Source organism: Cervus elaphus, chromosome 9 (assembly GCF_910594005.1).
Source record: "Cervus elaphus chromosome 9, mCerEla1.1, whole genome shotgun sequence".
In the NCBI taxonomy this organism is placed as follows: Eukaryota; Metazoa; Chordata; class Mammalia; order Artiodactyla; family Cervidae; genus Cervus; species Cervus elaphus.
Window position 1 is genome coordinate 55587651 of NC_057823.1, and position 24560 is coordinate 55612210.

At 35.6% G+C, this 24560-nt stretch overlaps 1 protein-coding gene and 1 non-coding gene across 8 annotated transcripts in view; one reads left to right on the plus strand and one right to left on the minus strand.

Moving 5' to 3' along the window:
- The first annotated feature begins 3135 nt into the window (after positions 1-3135).
- Positions 3136-3242, plus strand: LOC122701077. Its single transcript, XR_006342927.1, has one exon. It is a non-coding gene; the product is annotated as a U6 spliceosomal RNA (small nuclear RNA).
- A 7092-nt stretch (positions 3243-10334) lies between these two features.
- The window catches only part of NR3C1 (nuclear receptor subfamily 3 group C member 1), a 118145-nt gene continuing 103919 nt past the window's right edge, over positions 10335-24560 (minus strand). For all 7 annotated transcript variants that reach the window (XM_043913124.1, XM_043913126.1, XM_043913121.1 and 4 more), the window contains exons 8-9: positions 15103-15260; positions 10335-14507 (exon numbers count right to left, since the gene is read on the minus strand). In XM_043913124.1, the coding sequence (XP_043769059.1) occupies positions 14355-14507; positions 15103-15260 (311 nt within the window). In that variant the 3' untranslated portion in view covers positions 10335-14354. The remainder of the gene's footprint in view (positions 14508-15102; positions 15261-24560) is intronic.

Genomic DNA, 24560 nt, shown 5'->3' on the forward strand with positions numbered 1-24560 from the left:
TCCTGTTTTTTAAAGCATCTTTTTTGAGCTGTAATTTGGATAGCAAAAAATGTACCCATTTAAAATGTACAACTCAGACACCTTTTGTATACTCAGAGTTGTACAATCATGAAGACAGTTTTATTTTAGAACATTTTTGTTACCTTTAAAAGAATCTTGGTATCCACTAAGGGTTTCTGAGATGATGCCAGTGGTAAAGAAACCCATGTGTCAGTGCAGGAGACATAAGAGATATGGGTTCAATCTCTGGATTGGGATGATCCCTTGGAGAAGGAATGGCAACCCACTCCAGTATTCTTTTTACTTATTATTTTTAAATGAAGCAAAGATGAATATTTTTAATGATAAAAGGTACAATTCACAAAGAAGATAGACATCATAAATGGTTAGACACCTAACAACAAAGAAACAAAGATATATGAAGCAAAAAGCAGAAGAAATCTAAGGGAAAAGAAAAAAATATACAATAGTGAGGCATGTTAGCATTTCCCTGAGAATATTTTATAAAATGCAGAAAAAATAAGAATAGGAGCTTCTTGAGTGATGTTGGTAAATTAACTATGGTAGATTTCTATTTTATATTAATTTATACTAATCTCATATTCTACATAAATATATTTCAAATTTTGTATCTCACACATTGTTATTAGATGTCCATATGACATTTAGAAAAACTGGCAATAAGATAAACATTACTAAATTTCAAAAAGTAGAATTCTTTTTTTGTGTGTGATTTTATCGTCTGCGCCACCAGGGAAGCCCAAGAATACTGGAGTAGGTAGCCTTTCCCTTCTCCAGGAGATCTTCCCAGCCCAGGAATTGAATCGTGGTCTCCTGCATTGCAGATGGATTCTTTATCAGCTGAGCTACCAGGGAAGCCTGATTCTGTTATACATGTACACATATATTATTTTTGAAATTATTTTCCATTATATGTTATTACAAGGTATTGACTATAGTTCCCCGTGCTATACAGTAAACCTTTGTTGCTTGTTTCATACCTGTTTTTTTAGATTAGAAATCTAGCATTCTATTCATACTAAGTCAAATAAGTGGAATCAAAATATCATAAATTTTTTAGGCAAAAATTCATAGGTTTTATAAAAATATATTAGAGTATTTATATTAGTATATAAGAGCTTTTGTATTATGTTGGATAAAAGCTTGAGAAAGAACATAAAAAAAAGAGATGGAGAAATTGGAAAATATAAACTACATGAAATGGGAGCACTGAATATGAAACAGAAAAAGTAAAACAAAGTAGAAAAATATGAAAGATCCTCATATAGTTCAGTTGGCTTTAAACTGAACCATGGTTTTAAACATGGCTGCTCATTAGAAACATATCTGGAGCTCTGGCGAGAAAAAGCAATACGTGGGCATTTGTATTTTTCAAAAAATTACAAGATAATTCTGATATGTATCTGGATTTTAAAAAGTGATTACAAGTTTTTCTATTAAATGGTAGTTTTGGTGATAATAGAATTATATTATTTTTCTGTTGACCAAACATGTACTGGTATTAAGTGAGTACTAGTTACATAATCACAATAGTGAAAGATGTTTATCAGTTTTCACAATCAATAGCCAGATAAAAAATAAAAGAATTACAGTGCAAGCTGTAATGGGACCATGATGAACCTCATAATATAGAATAATTACATGCAAATTGTGGGGTCAAGCAGAGTGATGTGGTAAGTGGAAGTGCGTGCGTGCACATGTTTTCATCTGCTCAGGTAGTGTATGTCTTTTGGTTGGTGCATTTAATCCAGTTGCATTTAAGGTGATTATTGACATGTATGATCCTATTACTGTTTTCTTAATTGTTTAGGGTTCATTTTTTGTAGGTAGGTCTTTTCCTTCTCTGTTTCCTGCTTAGAGAATTTCCTTTAGCATTTGTTGTAAAGTTGGTTTGGTGGTGCTGAATTCTCTTAACTTTTGCTTGTCTGGAAAGCTTTTGATTTTTCCATTAAATCTGAAAAAGAGTCTGGCTTGGTAGAGTATTGTTGGTTGTAGGTTTTTCCTTTTCATCATTCTAAATATATCATGCCATTCCCTTCTGGCTTATAGAGTTTCTGTTGAGAAATCAGCTGATAGCCAGATGAGTTCCCTTGTATGTTATTTGTTGTTTTTCTCTTGTTCTTTTAAAATATTTTATCTCTATATGTAATTTTTGTCGGTGGGATGACTATGTGTCTTGGTGTGTTCCTCCTTGGGTCTGTCCTGCCTGAGACTCTGTGCTTCGTGGACGTGGTTGACTATTTCCTTTCCTGTGTTAGGGAAGTTATAGCTATTGTGTCTTCAAATATTTTCTCAGGTCCTTTCTGTCTTCTTCTGGGACTCCTATAACGCGAATGCTGGTGTGTTTAATGTTGTTCCAGGAGGTCTCTTAGGCTGTCATTCATTTCTTTTCATTGTTTTTTCTATATTCTGTTCTGCAGCAGTGAGTTCCATCATTCTGTCATCCAGGTCACTTATCCGTGCTTCTGCCTCAGTTATTCCACTATTGATTCCTTCTAGTGTATTATTTTTCTCTGTTCTTTAGTTATTCTAGGTCTTTGGCAAACATTTCTTGCATCTTTTCAATCTTTGCCTCCATTATTTTTTCAGGTCCTGAATCATCTTCATTATTATTATTCTGAATTCTTTTTCTGGAAGACTGCCTATCTCCAATTTATTTAGTTGTTTTTCTGGTTTTTTTTCCTTGTCCCTTCATCTGGGGCACAACTTTGTGCTTTTTCATGCTGGTTAACTTTCTGTAATGCAGTTTTTGTTTTAGTTGCTGTGGGACTGTGGTTCTTCTTGCTTCTTCCGTCTGCCCTCTGATGGAGGAGGCTAAAAGGCTTGTGTAAGTTTCCTGATGGGAGAGACTGGTAGTGGGAAAAACTAGGTCTTGCTCTGGTGGGCAGGGTCTTGCTCAGGAAAGCTTTAATCCAATTTTCTGCTGATTGGCTTCACTCTCCTTATATATTATGGGCTTCCCTGATAGCTCAGTTGGTAAACAATCTGCCTGCAATGCAGGAGATCCTGTTTCAATTCCTGGGTTAGGAAAATCCACTGGAGTAAGGGATAGGCTACCCACTCCAGTATTTTTGGACTTCTCTTGTAGTTCAGCTGGTTAAGAATCCACCTGCAGTGCTTGCTTCGACAGCACATATACTAAAATTGGAATGATACAGAGAAGATTAGCATGGCCCCTGCGCAAGGATGACACGCAAATTCGTGAAGCATTCCATATTTAAAAAAAAAAAAAAAGAATCCACCTGCAGTGTGGGAGACCTGTGTTCAATCCCTGGGGTGGGAAGATCCCCTGGAGAAGAGAAAGGCTACCCAATTCAGTATTCTAGCCTAGAGAATTCCATGGATTGTATAGTCCATGGGGTTGCAAAGAGTCGGACATGACTGAGCAACTTTCACTTCACTTCAGTTCTTCACGCTCCATCTTCGGTAGTGTTTTGCCCCAAGGCAGTCCTCCAAGAGGGTTTATGGCAAGGGGGACCTTCCCAGGATGCTGCTACCAGTGCCTCTGTCCCTGTGGTGAGCCCCTGCCAACCCATGCCTCCACAGGAGACCTTCCAACACTAGCAGGTAGATTTGGTTCGGTCTCCTGTGGGTTCTCTGCTTTCCTCTGAGTCTTGGTGTGTGCAAGGTTTTGTTTGTGCCCTCCAAGACTGGAGTCTGTTTGCCCCAGGCCTGTGGAAGTCTTGTAATCAAATCCCACTGGCCTTCAAGGTCAGATTTCCCAGGGATTCCCAGTCCCTTTGTCATATCCCCAAGCTGGGAAGCCTGACATGGGGTTCATAACCTTCACAACAGTGGGAGAACTTCTTTGGTATTATTGTTCTCCAGTTTGTGGATCACTCACCTGGAAGGTATGGGTTTTGATTTCATCATGATTGTGCCCCTCCTGTTGTCTTGCTGAAGGCTTCTTCTTCTTTGACTTTGGATGTGGGGTATCTTATTTTAGTAGGTTCCAGCACCGTCCTGTTGATGGTTGTTCAATAGCTAGTTGTGATTTTGGTACTCTTGCAGGAGGAGATGTGCACATGTCCTTTACTCTGCCATCTTGACCCGGAAGCCCACTCCAGTATTCTAGAATCCCAAGGCTAGAGGAGCCTGGTGGGCTACAGTCCATAGGGTCGTAAACAGTCAGATCCAACTGAAGTGACTTAGCACACATGCAGCACCCAATAAGCAGTCACTTTTCAATATCCCCTCCTCCTCCCTCAGCCCCTGGAAATCTCAAATCTACTGTTTATCTCTATAGATTTGTTTATTCTGGACATTTAATGTAAGTGAATTTATAAAATGTGATCTTTTATGACTAACTTCTTCTACATAGCATGGTATTTGTGAAGTTCATCCAAAAAACGTATGTATCAGTATTTCATTTCTTTTCATTGCCAAAATAATATTTCATTGTACAAATATATTGCATGTTATTTATTCATTCATCAGTTGATGGACATTTAGATTGTTTCTACTTTCGGGGGCATTATGAACAATAGTCCTGTGAATATTTGTGTATAAGTTTTTGTGTGGACATGTTTTCATCTCTGTTGACTATAAAAGTTTACAATTTTGATTTTTGGCTCAAATTGTCCTCCTGCTCATTAATGACATTTAATGAAATTTAATTCATATTTATATTCATCATTACAGTGATAGCCCTGAGAAATTGTCCAGGTGAGGTAAACAGGCTGGTCCTCTTTGTCAGACTTCTTATTGACCAGGATACTGATTTTTCATTGTTAGTGTATAGTCATGCAGTGTATATATGCACATTAATTTTATATCCTGTGACTTTACTGATTAGCTCCAATATTCACTGATTAGATCTAGTACTTTTCTGGTGGCATCTTTAGGGTTTTCTGTATATAGAGAGGATCATGTCATCTGCAGACAGAGTTTTGCTACTTCTTTTCCAATCTGTATTCCTTTTATTTCTTTTTCTTCTCTGATTGCTGTGGCTAGGACTTCCAGAACTTTTGAATAGTAGTGGTGAGAGTGGGCACCGTTGTCTTATTCTTGATTTCAGGGGAAATGCTTTCAATTTTTTGCCACTGAGAATAATGTTTGATGTGGGTTTGTTGTATATGGCTTTTATTATGTTTAGGTATGTTCCTTCTGTGCCTACTTTCTGGAGAGTTTTTATCATAAATGGGTATTGAATTTTGTTAAAGGCTTTCTCTGCATCTGTTGAAATAATCATATGGTTTTTCTCTCTCACTTTGTAAATATGGTGTATCACATTGATTTATGAATATTGAAGAATCCTTTCATTGCTGGAATTTATATAGCCCACTTGATCATGATATATGAGCTTTTTAATATGTTGTTGGATTCTGTTTCCTTGAATTTTGTTGAGGATTTTTGCATCTATGTTGGTCAGTGATATTGGCCTGTAATTTTCTTTTCTTGTGGCATCTTTGTCTGGTTTTGGTATCTGGGTGATAGTGGCTTTTGTAGAATGAGTTTGGGAGTTTTTGTTCCTCTGAAATTTTCTGGAGGAGTTTGAGTAGGATAGGTGTTAGCTGTTCTTTAAAATTTTGGTAGAATTTGTCATCTGGTCCTGGGCTTTTGTTTATTGTAAGATTTTTGCTTATAGTTTAGATTTCTTTGCTTGTCAATTGACCTGTTCAAATTTTCTCTTTCTTCTTGGTTCAGTTTTGAAAAGTTATAGTTCTCTAAGAATTTGTCCATTTCTTCCAAGTTTTCCATTATATTGACATATAGTTGCTCATAGTAGTCTCTTATGACCATTTGAATTTCTGTGTTGCCTTTTGTAATTTCTGCATTTTCACTTCTAATTTTATTGATTTGAGTTGTCTCCCTTTTTTTTCTTGAGGAGTCTGGCTGATGTTTGTGTGAGGTGATATCTTATTATAGTTTTGATTTGCATTTTTCTAATATGAGTGATGTTGAACATCTTTTCATGTGTTTATCAGCCATCCATATGTCTTCATTGGAAAAATGTCCGTTTAGGTCTTTTTCCCACTTTTTGATTGGCTTGTTTTTCTGGTATTGATTTGGATGAGTTGCTGGTAATATTTTGGAAATTAATCCTTTGTCATTGTTTCATTTGCTATAATTTTCTCCCGTTCTGAGGGTTGTCTTTTCACTTTGTTTGTAGTTTCCTTTGCTGTGCAGAAGTTTTTACATTTAATTAGGTCCCATTTGTTTGTTTTTACTTCCATTACTCTAGGAAGTGGGTCATAGAGGATCTTACTGTTATTTATCTCAGAGTGTGTTCTGCTTATGTTTTCATCTAAGAATTTTATAGCTTCTGGTCTTACATTTAGGTTTTAATCCATTTTGAGTTTATCTTTGTGTCTGGTGTTAGGAAGTGTTCTAATTCCATTCTTTTACAGGTAACTGTCCAGTTTTCCCAGCACTACTTATTGAAGAGGCTATCTTTGCCCCAGTGTGTATTCTTGTCTCCTTTGTCAAAAATAAGTTACCATAGGTACGTGGATTTATCTCTGGGCTTTCTGTCTTGTTCCACTGGTCTATTATTTCTGTTTCTATGCTAGTACCATGCTGTCTTGATGATTGTAGCTTGTAGTATAGCCTCAAGTCAGGAAAGTTGATTCCTCCAGCTCCGTTCTTTCTCAAGATTGCTTTGGGTATTCAGGGTCTTTTGTTACTCCATGTGAATTATGAAATTTTTTGTTCTAGTTTTGTTGAAAAATGCCATTGGTAATTTGCTAGGGATCACACTGAATCTGTAGATTGCATTTGGTCATATAGTCATTTTCATAATATTGATTCTTCCAACCCAAGAACATGCAATATCTCTCCATCTGTTTGTCATCTTTGAATTCTTTCATCAGTATCTTACAGATTTCTGTATACAGCTCTTTTGTCTTCTTAGGTAGATTTATTCCTAGATATTTTATTCTTTTTTGTTGCAATGGTGAATGGGATTGATTCCTTAACTTTTGATTTTTCATTGTTAGTTTATAGGAATACAAGTGATTTCTGTGTATTAATTTTGTATTGTGCGACTTTGCTAAATTCACTGATTAGCTCTAGTAATTTTCTAATAGTTATCTTTAGGGTTGTCTGTGTATAGTATCATGACAAGGAAGACACCTTCTTATAGGCTTTCCTGAAAATCAGCTGCGCCTGCCTTTTGTATTCAAAGTACTTTGTACCAGGTGCTGATACAGTGAATGAAAGTTCACTTAACACATTTGCTTACATCCACTCTTAGATGTAGTGTGTGTGTTTGTATGTGTGTATATATATATATATATAATATATATATATTATATATAATATGTATATATAACTGACATACCATAAAACTTACTCACTTTAAGTGTAAATGTTAATGATTTTTATTAAAATTGCTGAGTTGTGTAGCCATCATTATAATCCAATTTTAAAACATTTCCATCTTCCCATGAAGTTCCCTCATACTATTTTCACTTGAGCCCTGATGCCACCCCCAGTCATAGGAAACCATTGACCTGCCTTCTGGCTATAGCTTTGCCTTGTCTGGACATCTCATATACATGAAATCAAGTAATTTGTGGTCTCTTTGTGTGAATTCTTTTGCTTGAGGTTCATCCATATTATGGCATGCACCACTATCTCTTTCATTGTTGTGTAGTATTCTACTCTGCTTTGCTTACAATTATTCTTTTCTACTGTATGGCTATACATAAGAACTGAGATATAGCTATGCCACATTTTGTTTATGTGTTGATTCATTTGTTAGTGTTTTATTTGTTATGTATTTATGTTGGTGGACATTTGAGTTCTTTTTGCTTTTTGTCTATTACAAACAATGGTGCTGTGAGTATCTGCATGCAAGTCATTGTATGCCCATGTTTTTATTCCTTTTGAACAGATACATAGCAGTGGAATTGTTGAACCACGTCTCTCATCTTTGATTCCTTGAAGGCAGGAACATCACCTTGAAGTTTTTAGTATTGGCTTAGTGGTTGGTCTTTGAATTGGCTCCTCTAGCACACCTGCCACACAGTGGGTCAGGCAACTGATCAAGAGGTATTTAGGACATAATTTCATGTTCTGTGAACCCTTGTTTGGTTTTTGTGCACACTATATCTCCTGTTACACCCACTTGGAAAGAGTTATTTTTATCTCTATTCTTTGCAAAGCTAGCAAACAATCCTAATGGTTTTGGATGATCTAGATTTTTATTTCTAGCAATACTCCATTAAGACAATGCCACATTAATAGTAACAAAAGCTATGGCTTATTTACACTGTGTATACATATTATTCTGTTGATTTATGGACAGGGTATAAAAGATGAATAATATAAACTGTCTTTTATTCAAGTGGGTTGGATAGAGTGTGGAAAGTTTTTTTGGGTGTCTGATGTGTTCTTTATGAACTGTTTTGTTCTGATGTTAGCCTGTCTGTGACCAAATAAAGTAAAAAATGTTTCCCTACCAAAGTATGGTTTCATTTTAACTGGGCAATGGAAGCCTGACATAAGAAAAGAAGACTGGATTCCTTGCACTAAAGCAAATGCTATAAAATTACTAATGCTGTTAAGAGCCATATACTGCCAGTTAATAGAAATTAGCTGAAGGTCTAAGAAAAAATACACTCAAAATTCAGGCTCTTATTTTACTTGCCAAACTAATCAGATTTTGACTTACATCAGTTTTCATTTATAAATGACTCTCTTCCTCTGTTTAGAGTGTAGCCTATATTCTCTATATAGCTTGAAGGAATATGTTAATTTTGCTTGAAGGAATATGTTAATTTTCCTGTGGGTGTTAAGTGAGACAGATTCCTTGTACAGTATATTTGACAAAACAAAGGATATTGGACACATGGTAGAACACATGTTCTTAAGAGAAGGAATTATCATTGTTAAATGTGTAAGTCAAAATTGATATGGTTAAATTAAAACGATTAGGTTAAATGAGATTAGGTCAAAGGCTTGACATAGAATGGTCAACATTGGCTCATTTAATCTAGTTAGGAGCTTCCTTTTAATAATTTCTCAGTAACGTTTAAGAGCATGGACTCTGGAGCTAGATGCCCAGTATTTAAAAACAAACAAAAAACAACAAAGAAGTCCTACTTAACCATTTCCAAGCTTTGTAACCTAGGTAAGTTAGTTGTTTAAGCCACAGTTGTCTCATATAAATACAGTGAGCTTATATGAGGTTTATAGTAGCACTTTATAGAGTTTCTAAGTTTAAATGAGATAATATGTTGAAACATGATGCCTGGCATGAAGTAAGTGCTCAGTAAATGTAAAACACAAATTTAAAAAAAGAAAAGCAACCCCAGTTCCCTGGGAATTTGTAGACTAGAGCCATATTCTCTGACATCGTAAATAGCCTCATTACAAAGATTTTCCATTCAGATTTCAATAAAATGGGTTAGCAGCTATGAATCAGGTGTTTAAACTCTGAACTTGTTCCCTTTTTATGAAATGGAGTTATGTTCCTTAGCATTTGTTTTTATTTCATTTGTTTATTGGGTAGGTGAGGATTAACTGCTATATGTCAGTGTTCTACAAATGTAAGGCTAATACTTGAAATGAATAGTAAAGCAATAATATGTATACATACTAGTAAGACACTGGGAAGGGAGGCTTCTTGTATACTTTTGCAAATGACTAAAGGTAGGAATAGTAATTTTCTTGTTCATATTTGAACTTCAATATTTATCATATAATGGGTACACAGCAACTACTTGGTACACATATGACAGGTAAGATAGACTTGGTTTTAAAATCGTAATGCCTTTTCCTTAGCGATGGAGGCCACATGTGGAGAGAAGAGTATTTATAGGGAAGTTTGTTAGATCATCCAGTTTATGGATATGATTGAACACATTATGCTTTTGGAAGTACTGTGTAAATTGTATAGAATAACTGGTTTACCATTTTACCCCTTTTGCCTTTATTGTCTATAATATGCAATATTGCTGTGTTTACTGAATGTTTATGTCCTTTTTTGGAGAAAGAATTGATGACTTTAAGTAAGGTAAGAATCTTGATAAGCTAATCAGTTTGTTTACATAAAATAGCGTTTTCATGGTAAAGACTATTAGGTTTAGAACAGGCTTGAATGAGTTCTTCCTTCCCTTGGTACCCTTTGCAGTAGTTGGCACATGACCATTTGAGGCACAGTTGGGACAGTCTTTGGTGCCAGGGTTAAGCTCATTTTGAATTTATGCGATATTAGCATGTAAACTTGCCACATTGCCATTTAAATGTCCTCTTTAGCAGCTTAAGCTCCCTGAAGTGATAACTCTACCTTCAATAGAAGAGGGAAGAAAAGCAGCAGGAAAATGGAAACTGCATGAGTTCTACAAAAGCATGTTGGAGTCATATAATGAAAAAGCAGATTTGTTTTTTTTTATTATGATGTTTCTCCATATTTGGCATTGCTGTAAATGGCTAACTAACATTTACTGCCAATTCAGTACAAATGTGTGGTTTGGTAATACCAGAACAGCAAATTTAAATGAAAAATAAAAGTTAAACATTTCCACACAAGATTTTACAGTCTGACATTTCACTGCGTAGGTAAAAAGACACTTTTTTTTTAAACTACAGATTATTATTCAGCATGAATAAAAAACTACAACTTTTATTTTTTAAACAGGAGTCACTGGTTTTAATTTTTACACATTTTAAAATTACTGTGATAAAAAATAATGAAAAAGCTTCTTAATAATGCCATACACAGTATAATATAGATTTGTCCCCATTATATAGCATTTGTTTAATATACAAAATAGAATATTGACACACTTGAATCTATATGTAGTTAAGCAAGTTATTTGAGGAGGGTATTTTCATACAGCCTTTCATCAGAAAATAAAATCCTTCTTTCAGGCATTTGCTAGAGAGAAGCTAATCCTTTCCCAAGAACCTGGTCACTAATCCTTGGTGGACCAGGCTGACTGACCATCGTCTGGAAAACGATAAACTTCCATTCCAAGTGGTTAACATGTCCTCCTTACACTCTTAGTTTCTCTTATTCTCAAACCAGGCACAGAAAAACATTCATATACAGCTGCAGTCCTTTCAGTGATCTACCAAGACCAAACTCTTACTGAGGGCTGTCACAGTTCTTAACTTTTGACAGATTAAAGTGTAATAATAATGTCCATTACATGGTGATGTAGTTTTAGGATATTTAACAGAGAACTAAAATGATAAGACTTAATGATAATTGGTTGTATTGATAGATATGTAAAATTGGAGTTGCTCATTCTTCCATTCCTCAATTCTGAAGTGATCCTGGCTTTCCTTTATATATGTATCCACAGCTCATCCTATGCTAAATACTGAGTTCTTCATAGACACTAATCATATGTGTTTTCCTTTTGCTGTGTTTTTTTTTTTTTTTTCCCCAGGAGAAGGCAGGTGCACTTTTAGGTTCCCCTCACATAGTTTTAGACGATTGGGTGTATATATATATCCCCAAAACACTTGTCCTGTATCCTATAGCAAGGCCTAAAAACACAGAGAGGGTCCCTTTTTCCACCGGTAATTAAAAATACTTTTCAGGATTTGTTGTGACTCATCTACGCATGTTACCTGTCACTAAAATTACTACACACTTTAATAGTTTGGGATGGCAACATACCAAATATATAGAAAATGAAGCTCCTTTCAGATAGCACCATAGCTTTCTTCACTTAAGTCCATAATTACACTCACACATAATTAAGGTAAATTTCTTCTTTCCCACATTTTCTAAAAGGTCACGGCTTCTTTTTCCATTTAATGTACAGCTTCCTATGGATTCATGAATGTCAGTCCATTTCCTTTTAACAACAAAGTGCACTTGTCTTTATTCATTGAGCTCGATTTTTTGGGAGCCAAGGTGGTTGGGGCTAAAACTAAGGTTAATGTGTGGTACGCCTTCTGGTTTTAACCAGATAATACTCTATAAATGATTAATAATTTATCTTTCAGAAGCTCTTTTTGAAACTTAACACTATCACTGATAATATTCAAGTGATATTTCTTAGGCACCAAAAATTTCACATCCAGCTGGGTTACAAATCATTTTAAAATACTTTGAGATCAATTTAAAGAATTACAAAAGGAGTATTCCCTTTTTAGACAGCATTCAAAAAGCAAATGATTACATTTTTATTAAATAATTTCTCCAAAATACTGAAAAATAACAACATTCAAAAAGCATTCAAAGAAAACATAAACATGTCCTCATTTTATTAGGAAATGAACTCTTATAGGATAGAAAGGAATTAGTGTATTATTGGCAGCCTATGAGATTCTGCACTATTTACATATTGCTGGTACCTCTATGCGTATTATTGCCAAACTGTTAAACTGTTGGGGAGGCTGTATGTGATGGTGCCTGTAAATGTGTAAGCACCACCTTTCTGTCCTGTTAACACACTTTAGCGCAAGGGGAGATTTAGTAAACTAAACCTGTGCAGACAGACGCACTGTTGGAATGAGAAGGGTGGTCATTCTGGGAGGCAGAGGAGGATTACTTCCTCTCTTGATCTGAATGGGACAGAGCCTCAATAACCTTCATGGTGCACAGGGCCAGTTTCCATTTCCCTCTTCCTGTATAGCAAACTTGTTTGGTTTCTGAGACCATTGCTGCCTGTATGAATGCTTGCACACATTATAAATCATATAGGTTATCCGTCAACATTTCTTTGACCCCTACAAAAAATATATAACATGTCATGATAAAACAATCTCATCTAAAAATCATTCATATTTTACACTATACAAGCTATTTTACAGTCATTTTAATAAATTGCATGTAAAGCTGCAGTAGCCCTTCCCTTCCCAGATTAGTGAATACCAATATGATATATATCTGAAACTATAACTAAATATAAAAATATATTAGAAGTTTCATATTTTTAATATTAGATTTTCCATTTTCTATTACACAAATAATTTGGCCACCTTGAATAGAAATCAAATTTCTTGTGGCTTAGTAAATGTAAGTTTTGAGTTTACAGAAAGTTGGTAAGGTGCACACAGAAAGGGCTACTACAGCTTCTATCTTGTTTAAAATGATAATTCTCAACAGTGAGAAGGAGAAATTCACATGACTTTCATTAAACTCTATGGCACACATAAGGCTGTGAGGGATGTATAGTTTTATGAACATGGAAGTCTGACATACAGTTCTAAATCAGAAAAATCAGTAGCTGAGCTTTCCTGTGTCCCCAGGAAAGAAAGACCAATTGGTGACAAGTGGGAATGTGAAAATGGGTGTCTGGCCACTTTTGCCATATTAAGAGATTTTTGGGAGGGGGTAAAGTTTAGTGGGAGGAATTACTTGGACTGGTTAAAAACTCTCAACTGTGTTTCAGCTGGTTATCTGGCATTATAACTTTTAGGACGTTTTACAAACTACAGCAAAAGGTCCTGAAAGACAGTTTACTGACTTTCTTCCCATCTAACCATTGCAGAGATAGCTAGGGCATTAGGTACAAACAGGGCCTCTTGGTAGTTTTTTTTTTTGTTTTTTTTTTTTTTAATTAGTCTTTTGCAATCCACAGTTTACCCAGCAGGTCACTGGACTAGGTGCTCTACACCAGTTAGGACGGTTAATTTGCACAATCTATATAATTCTCCACTGAAGCAAATATATACAAAATGTGAGCTTTTTTGACAAGAAAACTGGAGATTTGAGTCAATTTTTGTGGTCTTCTGATAGCTAACTGCCATCAGGTTAGAAGCACCAACCCATTTTCACACAGAAGATTAATGTTTAGAGTTCGATTAGGAAAGCTATGAACTAGCTGCCCATCTTAAACAGCTGTACAATAACTTGAATACAAAAATTATGTAAGAAAAAATGAGCAAGCGTAGTTCACTGAATATAAAGGAAATTGTTAAAACCAGACAGTAATAGCTATAAAAGGCACAACTTCCCTTTTCTGATATACACTTGTAAACTTTGTTTCAGGTTTCCATGCATAAATCAAAAAAATGCTATCCTAACTATACAGGGGAAAATATACCAACAAAAAGTCTAAAAAATTTTGTCCAGCCAACTGTGAAAAGTATGAGCAGAAAGTTTATCACACAGACTTCGGGCACTGGTGGTTTAGGTGCCATCCTGCTCTGACAGTGGAGCTTATACACCCACATTATTGGCTCTAATTTCTGGGATCCACCAACTCTCACTTTCTACTTTTCCCATCACTGAAAAGTGATAGCTCAACTGCTTCTGTTGCCAAGTCTTGGCCCTCTTTAAACCACATGTAGTGCGTATTCAAAACAAAACCAAAATCTAGACAAAAACAAAAAAAAAATGAAACTGCTACAGGACAGATTGATAGTTTGTACAATAAAAGCTATAAATTCAACTTTCTTTAAGGCAACCTTTCTTATTAAGGCAGTCACTTTTGATGAAACAGAAGTTTTTTGATATTTCCACTTGAATATTTTGGTATCTGATTGGTGATGATTTCAGCTAACATCTCTGGGAATTCAATACTCATAGTCTTATCCAAAAATGTTTGGAAGCAATAGTTAAGAAGATTTTCAACCACCTGCAAGAGAAGATATAGTGATGATCAGTCTTAAAAACTTAGCAGTAGAGACATCTCATGCTTGTTTTTGGTCTCCCCCCCCCCCCCTCTTTTTTTTTTTTTTTTTTTTTTAATTTCTGACTTGGAATATACCAATCTGCTGGAATTCCCGGGGTAAGAAAGAAGCTTACTTAAATAAAATGAGCACTCAGTTACTACAGACATTTTGAATTTCTTAAATAGTATATAGAATTATATGGAATTAAGATGTTTCATGATGAATTGTGGTACCGTAGTATATGAAGGACACATTCAAACTTACTGGATAAATTCATACAGAAAGAGGGAATTCTACCTTTTAAAAAACAGTGCCATTACATTCTGTATTAGTATCTTGATGTTAGATGCCTATGACTAGATGAAATGGTATTTCACAATTGACTTTAGGAGAATTGTGTGCCAAACTGAACTTCACAGCCTGAAATCAAACCATCATCAAAATCGATGAATGGGAGGGACCCCAAAACTATTGGTATATAATTATATACAAAAATCAGGACATACTTCATGTCTCAGGAAATTCTTTTGATACTTGGATTTTTTGTTTGACACTTACATCATGCATGGAGTCCAAGAGTTTTGTCAGTTGATAAAACCGCTGCCAGTTCTGACTGGAGTTTCCTTCCCTCTTGACAATGGCTTTTCCTAGCTCTTTGATGTAGGTCATTCTAATTTCATCAAATAGTTCTTGACTCTTCAAGCCTTCCTTAGGAACTAAAAGGTTAATTGTAATCAATTAAAGAATTTTCTTGTGATAACTTTTCATATATACAAGTAGGACATTATCAGTAATAGATCATGTTTTACACTGTATCTAATGCATTCTTAAAATATAAGCATTTTGAAGGATTATGAAACTATAGCCACATGAGAATATGGGATAAGAGAAAATTGGAGGATGTAACTTTGGGTTTATCATGTTGTTTCTCATCTGTGAATGGATCTAGTAAACACCTTCCTCCTTAGTTCACAAAGCTAGTTTGAAGACCAAACAAATAATACACTGATTGTCATTCTGCCCTTGAGTTTAATTCTAGTACAGACATAGATGACTTCAACAATAATGTTTATTCCACCAATTACATCTTGGAATATCTTGTGATATAACCAATTAGGACCTTCAAATCAGCATGCAGTACATTTTATTAATGTGTTAACATACTGAGTTGATATGATTCCAATCTAAAAACAAACTTGATTTTTTTATGTGGTTTGTATGTATGCTTTACTGGGGAGCAAATATCTGCCTTTCCTTATGTATAGAAACACAGAAAATACCTCATGGATCATAAAATTAGTAAAAAAAAAAAAAAATCAATTTTTCACAGTACTCCTCAGGAAACAATACTAGGAAGAAGGACTGTGAACAGAGGATTAAGATTAATCATGGTTTCACTTGGTCTTGCAGAGATTATAACTTGTAGATACTATATATCTTAAAGTGTGCTCCAAGGAACTTTGGTTCTGTGTTTTAATAATGATTAGGGGAAAAGGATTTGATGATCAGAATTTAATAAAACTAGATGTTTCAATACCAAGTTAGGCAGATTTTCGGATTTCAGGACTTCCTTAGAGCTATAATTATGCACTCTCCAGGGATCCCATGGACTGGGGCCTGTCGGGTTCCTCTGTCCATGGAATTCTCCAGGCATGAGTACTGGAATGGGTTGCCATGCCCTTCTTCGGGGGATCTTCCCCACCCAGGGCTTGAACCTGGGTCTCCCACGTGGCAGGGAGATTCTTTACTGTGTGAGCCACCAGGGAAGCCCACTCTCCAGGGAGGGGGAGCAAATCCTTTTCCAAACTTAAACTTCATTTCTACTGACGTCTTAGAAAATGCTAGAACAGAGGAAAAGCAGTGTGTTTAGGATAAGTCTTTTTAATTCTTACTTGCCAGGTGGACTTCAGTACAACCTCCCTGAGCCCCTGTTTCCTAACTCCTTTCTTTCTCAGTGAATTAAAAAAAATTATTTTTAAAAATTTAGATATAATTAGTATGTAACATTGTATTAGTTTCAAGTGTACAACATGATGATTCAATACTTGTATATACTGCAGAATGATCACCACAGCAAGTCTAGGTAACATCTGTCACCATAAATTGTTACAAAACTTTATTTCTTGTGATGAAAATTTTCAAATTTACTGTTAGCAGTTTTCAAATATACAATATCATATTAACTATAGACACCATTACATCTCCATGCTATACATTACATCTCCATGACTGAAGTTTATACTTTCTAAACCCTTCACTCATTTCTCTCATCCCCCAACACCCCCCACCCCCAAACACACACACCTCTGGTACTTGTTAATTTGTACTCTGTATCCATGGGCTTTTGTTTTTAGATTACACATACAAGTAAGATGTATGTGGTATTTGTCTTCTTTGACTTATTTCACTTAGCACAGTGCCCTCAAGGTCCATCCATGTTGTTGCAAATGGTGAAGTTTCATTTTTTCTTATGGTTGAATAATATCTCACTGAATCATTCACCAGTGGACATTTAGGTTGTTTTCATATCTTGGCTATTATAAATTATTCTGCAGTGAACGTGAGGGTGCACATATCTTTTCCAGTTAATTTCTTTGTTTTCTAGGTTAAATACCCCGAAGTGAAACTGCTGGGTCATATAGTAATTCTATTTTTAATTTGCTAAAGAACCCCCAAACTGTTTTCTGTAGTGGCTGCACCAGTTTAAATTCCCGAGTGCACAAAGGTCTCCTTTTTCTCCACACCTTTGCCAATACTTTTTGTCTTTGGATGTTTTGATAATAGTCATCCTGATTGATGTTAAGGTAGCATTTCATTGTACTTTTGATTTGCATGCATTTCCCAGATGACTAATGACGTAAAGCACCTTCTTATATACATATTGATTATTTGTATGTCTTTGTGAGATACCTGTTCGGGGTCTAAGCCCATTCAAAAAATTCGGATATTAGTTCTTTTGCTGTTGAGTTGTATTCTTTTATTTGTAGATATTAACCCCTTATCAGATACATGATTTGCAAATACTTCTCTCATTTGGCAGACTACCTCTTCATTTTGTTGATGGTTCCCTTTGCTGTGTTTGATATAGTTTCATTTGTTTCCTTTTGTTGCCTTTGCTTTTGATGTCTGAGGCAGAAAATCCACCTCAAGACTGACATCAAGGAGCTTACTGCCTATATTTTCTTCTGGAACTTTTATGATTTCAGAACATATGTTCAAGTCCATATGATCCATTTTAAGTTAACTTTTGTATATGGTGTGAGATGGTAATCTAGTTTCATTCTCTTGGATCTGGTTTTCCCAACATCTTTATTGAAAAGACTGCCCTTTTCCCATTGTATATTGTTAGCTACTTTGTCATTAGTTCATTGACAATACATAGATTGTGGGTTTACTTCTTGGCTCTCAATTATGTTCCATTAATCTATGTGAATGGTCTTGTGCCAGTACAATACTGTTTGGATGACTACAGCTTTGTAACATAGTTTGAAACCAAGGTGTAAGTTCAACTATTGTTCTTTCTCAAGTTTGCTTTGGCTATTCTGGGTTTTCTATGCTTCCATACAAATTTTAGGATTATTTATTTCTGTGACACATGCCATAGGAATTTTATAGAGATTGCATTGTATCTGTTGATTACTCTGAATAGTAAGGACATTTTGACACTATTAATTCTTCTAATCCGTAAGCATGGACTGTCCATTTATTTTTTGTTTTCTTCAGTTTTGTTCATCAATGTCTTATAGTTTTCATTGTGCAAGTCTTTTGCCTCTGTGGTTAAATTTATTTCTAGGTGTTTTATTCTTTTTGATGCAGTTGTAAACAGAATTGTTTCCTTAATTTCCCTTACTGCTAGTTTGTTATGAATGTGTTGAAACACAACAGATTTTTGTAAACTGAATTTGTATACTGCAACTTTATTGAATTTACTAGTTCGAACAGTATTTTTTGATGTCATCTTTAGGGTTTCTATATATAAAATCAGATCATTTGCAAATAGAGTTTTACTTCTTAAAAATGTTTTTTTCCTAATGGTTTTACTTCCAGTTAAACAGGCAGTAATAATCAGAACACTCAGGATGTGCTGACCCCAGTTGGAATTTTTACTTCTTCCTTTTTGATTTAGATGCCTTTTCTTTCTTTTTCTTACTTAATTGGTCTGGCTAGAATTTCCAGAACTAGGTTGACTGGAAGTGGCTAGGGTGGACATCTTTGTCTCATTCCTTATTTCAGAGGAACAGCTTTCAGCTTTTCACCATGGAGTAATGATGTTAGCTGTGGGCTTGTCATATATGGCCTTTATTATGGTCAGGTACCCTATCTATATGTGGTTTATTGATATTTTCTGTCATAAATGTATGTTGAATTTTGTCAAATGCTTTTTCTGCACTTAAGATTTTTATCCTTCATTTGGTTAATGTAGTATATCACTCTCATTGGATTTTGATTAGGATTAGACCAAAAACTACATATCAAAATATTTTGATTCCATAGAGCAAACTTGACACTTATAGGATACCAGTATTAGTGTGCAGATGAAGGTCATTTAATCAGGAGTGGTGGGTTAGTTTTTACACATGATTATATTACAGGTGATCTAGTTATTGCTAATTTTTAAAATACTGATTTCTTATTTATAACTTTTTTCCCTGTGCTGGTTTTCCTCATTGTAAAAATAATTATGTGAGAAACCTATTCAGTATTTATATTTAGAAGACTTTCATCCATCCCAAGTTACCACAAATATTCCTTGGGATTTTTGCTTTATGTCATTTAGGGCCATATGTTCAGAATTATTTTTCTGGTGCTAGAATGCTGTATGTAGTGAATATCTGTAAATATAGAACTGTTTTGGGGGGCCTTAGTGTTTATTTTTATAGTAACATAGCTGCTTCAGATTGCTTTTGGGTAAAACAGTGGTCAGCAATGGCCCCTTCTACCTGGAGCCTCTTTTTGTAAATAAAATATCATTGGAACACAGCCATGCCTGTTTTCTTTAAGCACTGTTAATGACCATGTTCATGTCACAAGGGGCAGAATGAGTACCTCTGACAGAGATTGTATGCAAAACTGAAATCATTTACCATCTGGCCTTTTACAGAAAGTATGCCACAAATGCCATATACCATGTGGCATGTAGATGCCATATACTACACTATGTGTAGTATATCCTTTTACTTCAGCTACTCAACATCTTTATTTAGATATATATCTTATAAATAGCAGAGTTGGATTGTTTTCTTAAACTAGTCTTGCACTTTCTGTATATTTTTATCTTGGAGCATTTAGTCCATCTACATTTAATGAAATTGATGATATATTTGAACTTATTTGTACAATCACTGTATTTGTTACTTCCTCCTATCATGCCTCTGTTTATGCTTCCCCTCTGCCCTCAACTTCCTCGCATTTCTTTTATTCTTTTGGATTGTTTTTTCTTACCATGTTCTCCCCCAAAGCTCTCATGGTTTTGATAATGTACTTTGTATACTCTTTAAGAAATTTAAACACTCATCTTTAACTTTTCAAAGGCTCCTTTTTTCTTCTTTGCTTATATGTAATTATTGTGTACTTTAGTTCTATTTTATAACTTCCCAAAGACATTATTACTGTTATTTTACAGAGATAGTTTAAATGTATCTAAATATTTACCACTTTCTTTATTCTGTTTTCCCTTAGCCTGAGTATATTCTTTATATTACTTTACTGAGAATCTGTGGTGGCAAATTCTCTTTTGACTTTCATTAAAAAAAAAAGATTGTATATTAGGCCTTTCAAATTTAAAGTGATTGAGATATCTACATTAATCTCTACCATGTTTGTAACTTATCTATTCATTTTTCTTATTTCCTTTTTCTGCCTTTTCTAGTCTTTACCGAGTATTCATGTGATTCTGTTTCCTCTTGGTGTATCAATTATGACTTCATTTAAAAGTTGTTTTTAGTGGCTGCCCTAGAATTTGAAATACACATTTACAACTAATCTACATCTTCTTTCAAATATTTATAGGTACTGTAGGTACCTTAAAACATCATCAGTGGATGTGGAATCTAACATTGGGTGATCTTTTTCTTTTAACGGTAAATAGTTCACTACCTTCCTGCTTGCATGACTGCTAATGAGAATATCCTTCCTTTATAAGGAATAGGTAAACTGTTTTCCCCTCTGGCCTTTTCCAAGATTTCCTTATTATCTTTAGTTTCCCGTAGTTTGAGTACAATATGCCTAGGTGCAGCTTTTCTGGTATTTATCTGTCTTTCTGGATATTTTCTGAGCTTCCTGGATGTATTCTGGTGTCTGTCATTAATTTTGTAAATGTATCAGCCTTTATTGCTTCAAATATGTCTTCTCTTCCTTTTACTATCTCTCTCAACATGAGATAGGAAGGAAAGGGGACTGGAATTATCTATTTGCCCTTTCCCCTAGGGTAGAAAGGGGATCTTCTCTGATCTTCATCATTAGAATTTGGTGGGGTTTCTCAAGGTAAACCCCAGAGAACTGTGGGGGGAAACCCCCGAAGACTGGGTCTCCAGAGTTCTTATATAGTGATGTGAAAGTTGCTCAGTCATGTCCGACTCTTTGTGACCCCATGGACTATTCAGTCCATGGAATTCTCCAGGCCAGAATACTGGAGTGGGTAGCTGTTCCCTTTTCCAGGGGATCTTCCCAACACAGGGACTGAATCCAGGTCTCCTGCATTGTGGGTGGATCTTTTACCAGTTGAGCCCCAAGGGAACCCAAGAAAACTGGAGTGGGTAGCCTATCCCTTCTCTCGCAGATCTTCCTGACCTAGGAATCAAACCAGGGTCTTCTGCATTGCAGGTTGATTCTTTACCAACTGAACTATCAGAGAAGCCCTGATATCAGGGTTCTTAACACTCCAGCTATTCCTTACTTGGTCTTCAGAAATTCATCAAAGATACCATAAGTGTTTCTGCATTACTGGGTCCAGTAGCTTCTGTTTCCAGGAAACTGATCTTGGCTGTGGTCCTCTGTATTTGCCTGTTTCTCCAGATTTTGATGTTAGTGGTTTGTCCTGTGACCTTACTTCTCAGATGGATCTTTAAAAAAGTTATTGTCAGTTTGCCTGGCTTTTTCTTATTTGTGAGGATGGGAGCAATAACTGCCTAGTTGTTTAATTTACCCCTTGAGCTTTTTGAAAAAAATTATTTCGCTTTCTTCAGTTGCTGCTGTTCTGGAAAGTTTCCAGCCATTATCTCTTTGTATAGTATCTTTTCACCTTTCATTTTGGATCTTTGATTATAAGACCACCATATGAATGGGTTACTAATGTGTTGTTAATGATCTGCTATGCTGGTCACCACTGGTTGCAGGAAGCTTATTCATTTACCTCATTGTGCTATGAATGCTATTTTTTTAATGTTGTTATGATGTGAAAAGAGTTGTGAAGTACTGTTGTAGACCTCTCTCAATCATGCCTCTTATCTTTGTTCATTTACATATACACAAACACACATTAAAAATGTATTCTGGATAAATTCTTTAGATGTATATTTCAGTTTAAATGTCTCTACAAATATGTCTAATCTGCCTTTAGATCCATCTCCCCCTCGCCCCCCGCCCAATTACACTTGTCTTTAAATTTACTGAATATACTAATTTACCAGTCTTGGCAACTACCCTCTAAGAGAAAGCTAGCTTCAAGTGCAGCTCACCTCTTTAGGTACCTGCCTGCATGTAGTGTTAAATTTTTTAAGTCCAGCATTTCTTAATGGAAGGTTAGGACACTTCTTCTAGTGTTGTCAGGGTAGCAGTCTAATTAAATCTTAAGATACATATTTTCATCCTTTTCTTTTACCAAAAGGTTAGTATCTTGGCATTGACTTGTACCTGGATATTATCAACCCAAATAATTCATTATCAGAACTTTAACTGTTTACTTCAACAGTATCAAGCTCACTGCTTTAACAAGGGTACTGCTACAGGTAACCTTAAAAAATTAACTTTTTAAAAATGGGTTGTGGAAAATATTCTTATTTTGAAATATTACTACTACTCCTTAAGTCCCGTGACATTAAACAACAAAAATAGCACTAAGGTTGATGTGTGCTTTGGAAAAGCTTAGATAGATACAGTCATGTAGTCATGTAAGGAGCTTCCCTGGTGGCTCAGACAGCAAAGGATCTGCCTGTAATGCAGGAGACCTGGGTTTGATCCCTGGGTTGGGAAGATTCCCCTGGAGGAAGGCATGGCAACTGACTCCAGTATTCTTGCCTGGAGAATCCCCATGGACAGAGGAGCCTGGTGGGCTACAGTCCAAGGGGTCCAAGCAAAGAGTTGGACACAACTGAGCGATAAAGCACAGTCATGTACCACCCATAGATTTTTTTAGCCACTTTGAAACCACAGTTACTAATGGAATGAAGGCTTTAAAAAATTGGAATGCTACTTACATGGAAGAGGTACATAGCTATCAACTCCGCATTTTAGAAAGCTTATAATGCCTACTGGTTCACAGACCTTCTTTCATTAGTTGTTGATAATGCTACATTTTTACTAATATAGACAAGATACTTTGTATTTTCCAGAAGTTTTCTAGTTTGCCTTTGCTTGCTGAAAGTAGTCTCACTGAAGTTCATATACCAATTTACTTTTGTAAACTTTCAAGATAGCGTTGCTCCTTTCTAGATAAGAACCTCTGTCCAAAAGTCCAGCTCCAATGCTGCATTGACTAATTCTTTAATAGTACTCAAGCTCACTTTTTTTAGGTCGTCCTTTTCTTTCATCACTGCTTTCTTTTAAAGTAGTTTTCATTGGGAGTGTAGCTGACTCTCAGTGGTGTTCACAGTGATTCAGTTACACAGGCAGCCAATCTCTTTTCAGATTCTCTTCCCATACAGGTCATTACAGAGTATTGAGTAGAGTTCCCTGTGTTGTATGGTATGTTCTTATTATATTTTATATATGGTAGTGTATATATATATATCAGTCCCAGTTTCCCAATTTATCCCTCCCACCCTCCCCCCTTGGTAACCTTAGTTTTTTTCCCTACAACTATGACTATTTCTGTTTTGTAAATAACTTCATTTGTATGTAAGCAATGTTACTGTTGTTCAGTTGCCCAATCATTTTTCACTCTTTTTGACACCATGGATTGCAGCACGCCAGGCCTCCCTCTCCCTCATCATCTCCTGGAGTTTGCCCAAGTTCATGTACATTGGTACATGTAATGTACCATTCAGCCATCTCATCTTCTGTTGCCCTCTTCTCCTTTGCCTTCATTCTTTCCCATCAGGGTCTTTTCCAATGAATTGGCTCTTCACATCAGGTGGCCACAGTATTGGTGTTTCAGCATCAGTCCTTCCAGTGAGTATTTAGGGTTGACTTACTTTAAGATTGACTGGTTTGATCTCCTTGCTGTCCAAGGGGCTCTCAAGAGTGTTCTTCAGCACCACAGTTTGAAAGTATCAATTCTTTGGCATTCTGCCCTTCTTTAAGGTCCAACTCTTACAGTCGTACCATGACTACTGGACAGACCATAGCCTTGACTATATGGACCTTTGTTAGCAAAGTGATGTCTTTGCTTTTTAACACACTGTCTAGGTTTTTCTAGCTTTCCTGCCAAGAAGCAGTGGCTACAGTCACCATCCACAGTGATATAAGCAATATCATGTGATATTTATCTTTTCTCTGACTTACTCTGTATGACAGACTCTAGGTCCATCCATGTTGCTATAGATGGCATTATTTTGTTCTTTTGTTCATTATTATACAAACAAAATATTTTATATTTGTTCATTATTTTGTTCTTTTTTATGGCTGAGTAGTAATATTTCATTGTATATATGTACCACATCTTATTTATCCGTTTCTCTGTGGATGGACATTTAAGTTGCTTCCAGGTTGCTGGCTATTACAAATAGTGCTGCAGTGGACACTGGAGTGCTGCATGTATCTTTTGGAATTATGATTTTCTTTAGTTACGTGCCCAGGAGTGGAATTACTAGATCATATGGTAGTTCTATTTTTAGTTTTGAAAGACCCTGTATACTGGG